This window comes from Lycium ferocissimum, chromosome 3 (assembly GCF_029784015.1).
Source record: "Lycium ferocissimum isolate CSIRO_LF1 chromosome 3, AGI_CSIRO_Lferr_CH_V1, whole genome shotgun sequence".
Lineage (NCBI taxonomy): Eukaryota > Viridiplantae > Streptophyta > Magnoliopsida > Solanales > Solanaceae > Lycium > Lycium ferocissimum.
Genome location: NC_081344.1, coordinates 548,323 through 562,162, shown reverse-complemented (window position 1 = coordinate 562,162; position 13,840 = coordinate 548,323). Strand labels below are relative to the sequence as shown.

At 35.1% G+C, this 13,840-nt stretch overlaps 1 protein-coding gene across 1 annotated transcript; it reads left to right on the top strand.

The window, feature by feature from the left end:
* Positions 1 to 4,899: 4,899 nt before the first annotated feature.
* On the top strand, positions 4,900 to 9,039 carry LOC132050801 (triacylglycerol lipase SDP1-like). The gene is made up of 4 exons (XM_059442157.1): positions 4,900 to 6,703; positions 6,965 to 7,108; positions 7,519 to 8,082; positions 8,432 to 9,039. Exons 1-4 carry the CDS (start codon positions 5,267 to 5,269, stop codon positions 8,750 to 8,752), a joined length of 2,466 nt encoding a protein of 821 aa, XP_059298140.1. The 5' UTR covers positions 4,900 to 5,266; the 3' UTR covers positions 8,753 to 9,039.
* The last annotated feature ends 4,801 nt before the right edge of the window (positions 9,040 to 13,840 follow it).

The window sequence follows — 13,840 nt, the reverse complement described above, 5'->3', positions numbered from 1 at the left end:
ATTAAGAGAAGAGTAATCTGGGACTGTGATTGTGGGAATGATTTATATTGCATGAGCAAAATAGTACCAAAATAAATCATATATAAAATAAGTGTTGTAAATATTTTTTTTTAGCAGAACACTTTTTTGGTAGGATTATTTGAGACGTGTTTGCGGAAGGTAGCAGGTACATGATAAAATCAATCCAGATGTAAGCAAACTGGGGGAACACCAATCTTACTTTATGCGCAAAATGAATCTTGAAACCGGACTCTAATTCCAGTGTATAAGCCATAACCATACTAGTGGAAGATCCTCTCTAATTTTCAACTATCTTGGAGAAATTCAAGATAATATATGGTGTTTATTTAATAATTTATTTTCTTTTTTGGGGTTTGGTAGCAACATGAATCAAACGAATCCAGTCCTAGACTGTTAATTGTGGCGGCTTTAAGTACTATTCGAATCGGCAATAAACACGTGACTAACTTGTTAAGAGTACTACCACAGGCTTTACACCAGGAAAAAAAAAAAATTATTTTACAAATTAACGGGTACCTACTTTAGCAAAGGTGAATCCTTGGATTCCGACGTGTGTTCAACGTACGTAATACGTATTATGGCTCATTAGTAAGATAAACGTTTTTCTTATGACAAACATTGTTGTTAATTCGGATTAATTCTTCATGTTAGTAAGCTGATTATTTTACTTTAATAAAGAAGGGTCATTCATTAAATTTATTGATTTTTATATCGAAAGAAAAAGGGGGACAGTGGAACGGGGAAGGGATCAAGCTAGCAGAATAGAAGATAGTGAGATTCTGATTCAAACCTACACCTTTCGAGTGAAAACTTTTATCGATATCACTAGACTACAAAACTTTGGATGTGGTGACAAATACATAGTAATATGCTGGACAAATGATCAGCAGATATCTTTAATTTTATTCCATAAAGAATCAGCAGTTATGCAATTTACATTATTAAACTGTGCACATTACATTTTGCGCTTCATTTATATAAGCTTATAAAAAATTTGCGATATATACTCCCTTTATCAGAGGATATAGGCTGTAGGCAACAATAATAGTTATATCATCATTTTGCCCTCCTCTATGATTAAGCCCTTCCCCTCTTAGTTGCTCTGGCATAAGGTACGTGTATCGATGTATGTTTTTACCTTTTTAATTGGGAAAGACTAGAAATTTTTAAATCGTTCATAAGCTACGCTGTTGAAATCTGCCAGGCTAAGAAGCTCCATATTCTTGAACGTATCTTCCCAGATTATTACAGATCATCTTCTTCATTCTTGTACCTTTCTTTTGTCAGAAAGTCGAAAATATTGATTTGCCTCCCTCCGTACTCGGCAAGTAGGTAGTCTATTTCCATTTCTAAGTCTTTGTATTACATTTCTTTTGCTAAGCTCAACCCTTTTTCGATGCTCCATAAGTTTGTAACGAGACTTGAAGTACACTTCAGCTTAATCACCTGAGTATCCCACTATTCACTTCTCTTAATCATTTCTAAAGAGACCCGAAAGACAATATATCCAATTTGCAGCGATGACTACAAATTAAACGATGGCAGTTAAATGGTAAAAATTCTTTTAGCTGATTGACTATAAAATTTAAGATTCTTAATCTATGAGATGAGATCGTCACTATATAAGGAAACAATAACTTATTCTCTCGACCAATATCAACATGACACTTTTTCAAGAATTTGTCATATGATTAATTGGTTACTGCAACTAACAAGTAGCACTTGGTGACAGTGAACGGTTGACTTGGTCTAATCATCTTTCATCTCAACTTGAAAACCTTAAACTTAGGGCCTCATTGGCTTTTTCTGAAACATTTTTCAATATATCCACATAATTAAACTGTGTGTATATACATCTCAAGTTGTCACACCCCTACGAGGAGTATGACGGGCTACCACCTGACTTATCCGTTACTTTGAACATTATAAACCATAACTCAAAAAAACACCTGCACGCAGAAAAGGCCCAACATAGGAATATCCGATCATTCAGCACATATGTACATATGCGGATCGACAAGGTCGCCACAACACAACGTATATCATAAAGTCAAAAGGCAAACGATAAAGTATCAAGAGCTCAAAATAAGGCCGACAAGGCCACCAATATATTATACAACAATATGAACCGGTGGAGCTATAAAACATCTAACTGTACACACACGTCTGCGAGCCTCTACATAGAATACAAATGATCATAAAGACAATACCAAATAGACTGCAGCTCCGAAATAAGTGGAGTGCTCCTGAGAATTCGTTGATAGAACACCTACGGGTCTGGTCCGTCTCCCTGCCTACCTGTGGGCATGAGCGCAGCGTCCACAAGAAGGGACATCATTACGAATAATGTACTGAGTATGTAAGGCATAAATAACAACATAATGCAGATATGAAAGGTAACATGGAATATGAGAGATAACTTGTACATCTGGATGCCTCATAAGGCAGTGTCATGCATGCTTAGCCTTTTTTTAAAAAAATAAAAAATTTATACATATATATAGTACCATGCCCGACCATTAAGGCTCGGTGTTATATATATAGTATCATGCCCGGCCATTAAGGCTCGGTGTTATATATATAGTATCATGCCCGGCCATCAAGGTTCGGTGTTATCATCATTAGCTCCGCGTCCGGGCAATATCATAACATGCCTTTGCGGTGGTGTGCACATCTACGTGACATGCCGGCCGACTATAGCGCGGCGCGGCGTCAGAAAATACATACATATATATAAAGCATGCATGAGAGCCCAATCAAAAGCCACAACTATATCGAAGTGACGTAAGGTCGGTAGCCTCCGATTATAATATGGAACAATCATCATCGTTTATCCCACCTTAACAGAACAAGGGTCATAAGGTGAGATTACCAACAATGAAGGAAATTAAGAAATTACAAAGTAAGCTCAATCACCTCATAATAATATATAGCTCATGTACTTGGAAATCTCTATGAATAAAATCATCTCATAATATCATGAAATCCGTATGCCTTGGAGCTTTGATAAATAAATCCCTTATAATCATCGTCATGGTTATCATAAAAAAAAATTATTCATCTTTAGCACCATAAAAACTTTAAGAGTTATGAATCTCTAACATTCTTGGAAATGAGGATTTTTATAGAATTCATACATGGGTTGGTAGGAAAAGAATCATGCCTTTAAAAGAAAGAGGAATAGCCTTAACATACCTGGAAGATAATTTCTCAACTTCCAACTTACTTCCTGTCTTGCAATTCACTTAAGATCATTCGTAGCCTCGTAATCTACATATACAACCATTCATACTATTGTTAGGCTCATCGTCATACGCTCGTCTTAAACCCTTAATTTAAATCCATTGAAAATCTGCCAAAATTCGGGCAGCATCTCTCCTGTTTATATGCCTAGCCCAAAATCATAATATCAACCACCAATCAACAATAACAATACCAACATCATCAACACCATTATCCATACCAGTATATTTCCTAAAACATCCCACACGATGTTTTCCAAATTTCTCAACCAACCAACTTGTGATACTACTATTTAATAACTTTATTTCCGTAAAGAAGCCGAAATTGATACCAATAAGGAGAGATTCATACCTTGTCCTTGTTAGAACAATAATATCTCCAATATCCACCTTGAATCCAAGCCGAAATCCACCGCAAAACGATACTATAATCACACTACACGTTGTCCGAATCTCGATTAATACTCCGTAACTTGAAATTACTCAAAATCCTCACTTTTATATGATATATAGGCTCTCATATGTTTGATGAACTTTCTAGAGCATTTGGGAAATTTTTTGTGAAGAAAAAATGGGGTTTTGCCCCTTATATAGTGTGCCAAAGTCGGCAGCACTGTAGCAGCGCGACCTACTCTGTCCGCCTAACTTGTAACGTCCATAATTCTCTACTCCGATGTCGTATCAATGAGCGGTTTATTGCGTTGGAAACTAGACTCGACGAACTTTATTTTAGGCTTTTGAAACACCTTAAAACTCCTAATATACCTGGAGATATGCCCCTCCAAATTTGACCCAAAATTCTATCCTTAATTCTGCCAACTTTTTTCAAATTTTCGACAAACTTATTTTCTTTGATTTGCTTGGTCCCGGAATCTTCCAAAACTCCCCATACATGATATTTATCATTTATTATACTTGATAATGGTCATGTTCTTGTGTTTCAAGATTGTCCTTCCCGGTTACGACTTACGAGATCGTAATTCATCTTTTACTTCATTGTTACGTACTTCCCATGGCTTGTACCTTCCAAAACTTCATAGGACGTCTCCGATACTCCATTACTACGGTGAAGTACGGGCATGCTCATGTTCTAAAAGTGCGGGGTGTAACACAAGTTCTCCCAAAACGATCTATACATCTTTCATACACACTTCGAAAAATTCTTCTATGTGAATAATTGCTTGCAAGCAATAAATTAACAGCTAGCAGCCAATGAAAAAGATGTTACTTAATGAAAACAAGTCATCTATATATCCAAGAATTTGTCACATTAATCAAGACCATATTGACATGGCCAAAAGCAGAAAGGATAAAGAGGATAATAGAACAAATATAGGTCATGCCTTACTATTGTCCTTTTGCTAAATATGTAACAATCTTTGGGAATTGATGAATAGTATATTACTATAAAAATTGGTCTCAAGTTCCAATAGTATTAGTTGTGCCTATCCATATTTTTCCAATAGCTGACACATGTAGAATCCATATCGTTATCTGACTCGAAGTTATGGACTTTCTTACTATTCTGCAATCCCAATTATTTGTTAAACCCATACAACATGCCATTGCACTGTCCATTTTTATTGTTCACTTTAAATTTTTTTAAAAAAAAAAATCCCTGTTGTTTCTAGGACCCTTTTGGACATTGGTAGATATGATAAAAATTGAATTTTGAAGTGAAATTCTGGATCTTTTCTATCTCTCTTTCTAGTTGGAAGTGTGAATTGAGACCCAATGTGTTGATTGATTTTGTGCTTTTGCTTAGTTATTCTGGGTGCTTGAGCTGAATTTCCAAAAGAGCTAAGACTTGTTATTTCTTTCTTTGACTTGTATTGAGATATTCTGTTTGAATTAGTCACTATTTGAACTCTACTTCACATGCTTTAGTGTTTAATTGTTGATGCCATCTGACTTACCTAAATGTTGTGATTTATTTTCTTCATTTTCTTAATCTTAGTTGTTTACAATCTATGTATTGGTTCTTGCCAATATTTCATTAAGTTATGGACATAAGTAATGAGGCTAGTGTTGATTTCTTTTCAATTGGACCTTCTTCAATTGTGGATAGAACAGTAGCCTTTAGAGTCCTGTTCTGCAAATCAATCGCGCGGTTGAGGCACAAAGTCTTTCATTTCTTGATATACTACTTGTACAAGATCAAGAACTATTTGTCATACTACTTGACACCTTTGATCAAATGGTTTCACCCTCGTAACCCACAAAGAATATTAGTGTTAGTAACACTTCTAGCCTTCTTGCTGAGGCGATACACGAATGTTAAAATCAGGGCTGATATGGCTTATAAGAGGAAATTTTGGAAGAACATGATGAGATCTGCCTTAACTTATGAGGAGTGGGCTCATGGTGCCAAAATGTTGGAGAAAGAGACCCCTAAAATGAATGAGGCAGAGTTTTATGATGAAGAATTAGTTATAAATAAACTCCAAGAACTTCAACATCGTCGTCATGAAGGATCTTTAAGAGACATTATGTTCTTCATGAGGGCTGACCTGGTGAGAAATCTTGGCAATATGTGTAATCCACAACTTCATAAGGGTAGGCTTCATGTGCCTAAACTTATTAAAGAATATATCAATGAGGTTTCAACTCAGTTGAAAATGGTATGTGACTCTGATTCAGATGAGATTTTATTGGAAGAGAAACTTTCTTTTATGCATGAAACAAGGCATGCTTTTGGTCGAACAGCTTTGCTTTTAAGCGGGGGCGCTTCATTAGGAGCTTTTCATGTTGGTGTGGTGAAGACATTGGTAGAACACAAGCTCATGCCTAGGATAATTGCTGGTTCAAGTGTTGGATCAATTATGTGTTCTGTTGTTGCAACTCGGTCTTGGCCCGAGCTGCAGAGTTTCTTCGAGGATTCTTGGCACACGTTGCAACCATTTGAACAGATGGGCGGAATCTTTACTGTTTTCAGGAGGATCATGAGACAAGGTGCTGTACATGAGATTAGGCAGTTGCAGGTGATGTTACGCCATCTCACGAATAATCTTACTTTCCAAGAAGCCTATGATATGACTGGTCGAGTTCTAGGGATTACAGTTTGCTCGCCTAGAAAACATGAACCTCCTAGATGTTTGAACTACTTGACTTCCCCTCATGTTGTTATATGGAGTGCTGTGACTGCTTCTTGCGCCTTTCCTGGTCTGTTTGAAGCTCAAGAACTGATGGCAAAGGATAGAAGTGGAAATCTCGTTCCTTATCATCCACCATTTCATTGGGAACCTGATCAGGCGGCTTCTGGTAATTCATCTTCTCGTCGATGGAGGGATGGTAGCTTGGAGATTGATTTGCCTATGATGCAGCTAAAAGAGCTCTTCAATGTAAATCACTTTATTGTGAGCCAGGCGAATCCACATATCGCTCCCTTACTCAGGATCAAAGAGTTTGTAAGAGCTTATGGAGGCAACTTTGCTGCCAAGGTAATTGATTTACTATCTCTTTAATATCCTGTACGCAAGTGTTTGAAATTATGAAATTATATTCAGCTATATCTCTCTGCCTAAATTATGCTGATACTTTCTTTCTGTCTCTTTCTTGATGGCTGTAACTAAGAGTACTTACTGGTTAATTGTCTTTGCATGTCCCTAGTTATTTTTGCTATCTGATGTGAGTTTTATTATTTCCTCAAAAGACAGAAAAGTTAAGTGGACAAATGTAACGATAAGTATTTGGCTATGCAGCTTGCTCATCTTACTGAGATGGAGGTGAAACACAGATGTAATCAGGTATTGAAACTTGGTTTTCCCTTGGGGGGATTAGCCAAGCTATTTGCTCAAGATTGGGAGGGTGACGTCACTGTTGTAATGCCTGCCACTCTTGCTCAGGTATGTCCATGACTAGTGTTGATTCTTTTCCTAGTAAGAATTAGTGGCTGTTTTAAGGCTCAATAATAATTTGCATCTTTGAGAAATTTGTAATTTTACCTGCTGTTTGACAAAGTGGAAAGACGCCCTAAATGTTCGATAACATTATGTTAAATGCTAAATGCCGGAGGACTAATTAAGCATTTTCCACCAGAATGAGGATTCCTAGAAGTTTGATGCTCTTATATTTTCAAGGTTAAATGACCTTTACTTTTGTATCCTCTTACTTTAGCTATTCACTCTAAACTGGAACCTGTAGCTAAACATCATGTTTCAATATGTTTACTTTGTTGGGCGAAGATTATTTTGATTGTAAGATTTCGAGTTTGGCTTCGTAACTAACCTCCCACCATATGTTGTTTATGATACAGTACTTGAAACTCATACAGAACCCCTCTACTTTGGAGGTTCAAAAGGCAGCAAATCAAGGGAGGAGGTGTACTTGGGAGAAACTACCAGTCATTAAGGCAAATTGTGGAATTGAGCTTGTTCTTGATGAGTGTGTTGCAATACTCAACCACATGCGTAGACTAAAAAGGAGCGCCGACAGAGCAGCAGCCACTTCACACGGCTTGTCAAGCAGTACTGTCAGGCTTAATGCTTCTCGACGAATTCCTTCTTGGAATTGCATTGCGCGAGAGAATTCAACAGGCTCCCTTGAAGAAGACTTTGCGCGAAATTGGCTTTCTAATAATAGGAATACGCATGATCATCATGTTAGTGACAGTGAGTCTGAAAGCGCGGATTATAATTCTTGGACAAGATCTGGTGGTCCTTTGATGAGGACAACATCGGCTGATAAGTTTATCGACTATGTCCATAACTTGGAAAATAATGCTTCACAACGATTGAACAGAGGATTGAGTATTGACCTCAACAATGTTGTTGTTCCTCAGATGGTTATAGGCCGGGAGCCTCTTTCCCCGAGTCCACGGGTAATGTTAAAAATATGTCTCGGTATATTATAGAAACAAAATAGATAGTTGTATTATCTCTAAAAGATTTGTAGAAAATCAGTTTCTCAGTAGCTAACTTTTAGGATTTCAAATTGTTTTCTATTAGAGTCTTTTGTGGCTTGAATGTAGGAGTTAGTTTTCTCTTTCTTTGTGATTTGGTTTTGCAGGTAAGTCAGTAGCATATTTTTCTATTTTTCAGCAAGAATTTGAAGCTATAAATGTATGTCTCCGAGTAATTAACAAGATAGTTCCCATTGACTTCGTAGTCAGTATGTTTCTGTTAACTTCCTCTATTATTTCTCTAAGTTTCTTTGTTAAAAATCAACAGGTAACAACACCAGACAGAAGATCAGATACAGAATTTGATCAAAGAGACATCAAAATTATTGTAGCTGAAGGTGATTTACTACAGACTGAGAGGACTAACAATGGGATTGTCTTCAATGTGGTAAGGAGAGGAGACTTGACTCCATCAAATAGGAGTCTTGATTCAGAAAATAACAGTTCCTTGCATGATCCGATGGCCGAATGCGTGCAACTCGAAAGTCCAGAAAAGGATATGGATATAATCTCAGTATCAGAAGATGGAGAAAATGATCAGAGATTGGAAGATGCAGTAGAGGAAGTAACAGAAAATCAGATCATATGAGATATGATCATGTCGTGTAAAGAATCTTTATACTATCAGTTTAGTTTAACCGACCAGCTATAGCTTGTTATTACTCTATTTTTCAGGTTATCATATCAAGCCTCATATGAAGAGTTACCTTAGGTCAACTTAACCTGATACCCTAAAAGTTCTTTCTAGTGTGAATGCACAGAATTTTGACTCATATTTTTAAAATTTGGTAACCTGATCTGCTGTCAAAGACCACATATGCCACTACTTTTGACATGATATTTTTGAAGAGATTATAGTTGGATTTGTGGCTATCATTTGGAGGGAATTATGTTGGCATATGCTTGTGGATGTTGAACTAGACACTGCATTTTAAAGCTGTGGGAAGCTATAGTCCACTTATTTGTGATGTTCTACTTATTCTTTCTCCTTGTAAAAGTGGTTTGACTAATGTCTCTATTGTTGGAAGGAATTGCATGTGCTTATTATCTGCTAATCAAGTGTTTGTGACTACTCTTTAAACCGTGGCCAGGAGATTTTTCAAAGGTTAGTTAGCTTTATGCCTTAAATTTAGTATAACGTCTACACCACCTCAATCAGAGGAACGTACATCTTATTAGGAACGTGTTGGATCGGATCGATCTCTTTTTAGTTTATTTGGGTCAACTTAATAGGCCTTTTTTTTATTTGCAAATATGAAAATTACATCTCAAAAAACGAACATAATTAACATCTTAAAAAAGGAATCACACCCATTAACAACAAGGTAAAATCAACATTTTCACCAAGGGACTTGCATCTTTTATGTATATTAAAAAATGAACTTGCACGAGTAAAATAACATCTTCAATAAGGGAATTACACCAATCGAAAAATAATAGAAAAACTCTTCAATAGGTAATTACACCCTATAAATGTATAATTTAAACTACAAGTTCTCAAAAATAAATCATAAATTTCATGTTTTTTCTAAGCAATGCTTGTGAAATTTCCATCACAATTTAAGTAGTAAAGTGATTTAAATTGAATTTAACAATTATAGAATAGCATAATTTTTTATAATACACTCCCTCAGTCCATTTTTATTTGTCCACTATACTAAAAATATATATCCACTTTTACTTGTAAGTTGTATAGTTTGAAAAACTAAGACATAATTTACCATTTTATACCTATTTTACCCTTATTATTAAGTACTCCAATTCATTTCTCATTTTATTTATTGATTATTAAGAGTGGCCCCAGTCAATTATAAACAATAGCTGCAAGTAAACATGGACGGATGGAATAATAAACAAAAGAAATTATAAAAAATAAAAATAAATTGAATTTTGATCTCAATCCAAAATTCCCATTGAGACCCAAGTTTTTCGATTTAAATACTCACAAATTTGAAATTAAGAAAAATGCTTAATTTAAGGGATTTTGAAGTTTCTATTTGTGTGTTCTCGCTAGAGATCACAGATAAAATAATAGAATAGAGGAGAGACAATATAAATAATAAAAAGATAAATAGAAAATTGGGAGAGCCGAAAAGGGAATTACTGATACAAAGGAACTAAAAAGCACAAAGAAAAACGGGATTCGAAAATGTTCAAGATAAATTCAAACTTGTGTCTACCAGCCATGGCACCTTTGTCTAATTTGCGACCGGGGGTGGCAGGATCAAATATTTAACCTAGTTTAAGCAAATTGCAACATAGGTATATAAAAAATTTATCAATCTAAGGGGTGCCATGCCACCCCCACCCTAAAGGGTGGATCCGCCCCTGACCTCAATCATGAATTTACATAAACATGGGGCACTGTTTCTGCAATTTGGGTGATGCGTTGTCAAAGGCTCGTTTGAAAGCATTCGCTTGCCCTGAAGTTAGGTTCAACACAGGTTGAGCTCTTTTCCTTGCTTAGCGGGCGCTTTAGAGCTATCATCATGCACGTGTCTCATCGCCTGTGGATGTTATCCTTAAGAGACAGCACTAAACAATAAATATTTTACTATTTTAAATTCTTTAAATCCCTTTGTCCACATTTCTTTATTGGTGCTTTTAGTTACCATTCTTAACATATATTTTGGTATGTTTTTCCTCTTTTACACCTCTTTTCATTAACGCTCACACTTTTTTTGCACTTTGCGCTTAGATCCCCATTAAACGTCAAAGAGATCGAAAGTAGAGCAGCAATTGACATTGGATGATTTCACACATTATAGTGCCAGAAATATTTTTGGTGTATCATGAACCAAAAGTTGGGAATATTGTACTTAAAATTTGTTAAGGACTACTATGATAGGTTTAAAACGTATTCTCCTAGACATAGATTTTACAAAGTTACAACAAATTTAACAAAAGGATATTAGAAATTCTTTTGGTTTTGTGACTTTTGAACTAGGTGCTCGTGTAATCAATTTAAAATTCTAGATCTAACCTTTTAATATAGAGTCTCGAGTTAATATCAAATGGAAACATCTTTTCTCCAAAGTGAGAACAGAGAAAGTTGCTTGCAAAAAAAAAAAAAAAAATTGAAATTTTCAATACTTTAGTGCATCCAAAATGGACCAGCGTAACAAGAAATTTCAAGCAAAAATATACATATTTTTCATAGAGGGACAAATGTAGCAATTTCAGCACACAAAACAGGACTCTCCACATAAAAGTTAGATAATTCTCGTCTTAATGTCTATAAACATAATACGTACATACTTAATTAAATAACAAAGGTTCTTGTGGGGCATTTAACCTTCTAGATACCTAGGAATTTTGATTGGAACGTTAAAAAAAATATATATATATTACAAGCTACAAAATAATGCAAAATGGTCCTTAAAGAAGTAACCAATGGCGGAGAGCCGGAGACACCTTTTAGTAAGATTTGGTAGAAAAAAACGTACTATTTTTTTGTATGTGTGAATTGTGATAAGTAAAACTTTGCCGGAAAGAAAGTATATTAATTTGAGACAAGAGGTAAAGTCTTAAAATCAACACAGTTCGAGAAGCAAATTCACTAGCAAAGATACATTTTGACAATAGACCGACTTAGCATAACGAATGGGACCCGAATGAGGTCAAATCTAGCCCCATTATCTTCTCCGGTAACAAACATGCACTAAAATCGATAACAAATTGGAGTTCTACCCTTTTTTTAATTGAAGAGACAGTTAATAAATATTAATAAAAAATATGCATTATTACAAGATTAACGTTCCATGCTCATGGAGCCTTTTTTTTTTTTTTAGACAATAGATGACTTTAGTGTATTAATGCATAAACAGTCTCAAAGAGTTAAAAGAAGTAACATCATCAGTTACAATCTAACTAGGGAAATCCAACTAACCTTATCTAGCAACGAAATAAAAAACTTGATTAAATTATGCACTAGTATATTCCATAATCTAAGAATATCACTACAAGAAAGAAACTACAAGAAGAAGACATTTGCTAACAAAAAATTTTCGTTGTCATAGTATTGACTGTTGTTGTAAAAAGTATTTTTTAATGTTGTTGCATAAATTTTTTCCATCGGTTGTTATTGCTAGGGCTGCGTATCGGGTGGTTCGGTTCGGGTTTGAAAGTTATCGGTTATCGGTTTGTAGACATGTTAAACAGTTAAAGAACCGCTAAGGTATGGGTTACTGGGTTATCAGTTAATCGGTTATTGATCGTTATCGGTTTGGTTATCGGTTTAACCGTTAAAATTTCACACGAAATTATTTCAAGAAAGAACCCATAAAAAAAATGGCTTGACATATAGCTACATAACAAAAACAAGAACAATAGAACAAAACTTAATTACAGACAATTAACCAACCAAACTAAACTTTCAATTCAATCAAGTACCTCTACTAATTATTACTCTTACCATCTTTGATGGCATTATCTACAACCACTACTTTGAACTTTTTGTACTCATCAAATTCCTTACTAATACTTTTCATTACTGCAGCACTTTGTACAACAACAACATAACAGGCTAACAACATTACTTGCATTAGCTACTGGCTTGACCATATAAAATGCACCTCATGAAATTGCAGCAACTTTCTCACTAAAAGCTTCACACATGAATTGATATAAAGATCAGGCCACTTGAGAGTTGAGACTAGAGAGAAAAGGGTAAAACTGAAAGCGTCGTTTATGAAATGGAAGTCAAGTAACCCTAGTCCAACTGTCCAAGTGACTTTATATACGAAAGGGTAAATTTGTAATTAAATAATTAGTTATCAGGTTATCGGGTAACCCGATAACAAAAATGGTCAAACCGTGACCCGATCCAATAAGCCAATAACCACAGGGCACCACCCGTTACCCGAATCATTAATCCATTAACCCAAATCATTAACCCATTAACCGGTTAGGGTTATTGATTTAACAGTTAATATGCACAGCCCTAGTTATTGCAATGACCTGCAACAACTTTTTTGTTGTTGCCAAAAAAAAAAATTGCAACAATATGGCAACAAATTAAAATTAAATTATTTGGCAACAGAAAAAGTTCGTTTTTAAAAATTTCATCATATATGCCAACAATAAAACTTAGTTGTTATCAAATATTGAATTTTGCCAACAATATTATTTTTGTTGTCAAAGAATTGTTGTCATTTATGTACTTTCTTTTAGTGTATACACAACATGTATTATTCGATCATGGTGGAGTTGGCTTCTCGGCCTCTGGTATTATTCGATACTTGTCAAATGAAAATGGTTTCAAATTTGTTTGCCTTAGCAGCGTCGATAGCAAACACAGAAAGAACTGGTAGATACAAAATGTTCTTAAAGTGTTGTAAAAAAGATTGGAGTTCTACCTTACAAACTCAACGCTGGTCATTGAGTACCAAACTGATTGAAAAATGATCATTGAGTGAAGAATAGAATCGCAATCCAACGAAAAGATTTGGTGCAATGAATTCGTGGGAATTCAGAACTTATATAGCAAGAAAGAAAATAATTCTTTTAATTTATGTACCTGAAGTATGTATCTGCCCAGTTAATGATCGGAGATGATTAATAAATAGGTAATCTTAGGAAAGTTTAATCAAACATTCTTATGATTAAAATTACAAAATCTTTTCTAAATAATGAGTAAAAACGTCAAAAGACAATTAATATGATTCAAAGGGATATA

Coding starts and splice junctions, on each gene's coding strand:
- LOC132050801 (XM_059442157.1), top strand. CDS start 5,267: ATGGACATAAGTAATGAGGCTAGTGTTGATTTCTTTTCAATTGGACCT. Junction 7,109..7,518: donor TGCCTGCCACTCTTGCTCAG/GTATGTCCATGA, acceptor TTTATGATACAG/TACTTGAAACTCATACAGAA. Junction 8,083..8,431: donor CTCTTTCCCCGAGTCCACGG/GTAATGTTAAAA, acceptor AAAAATCAACAG/GTAACAACACCAGACAGAAG.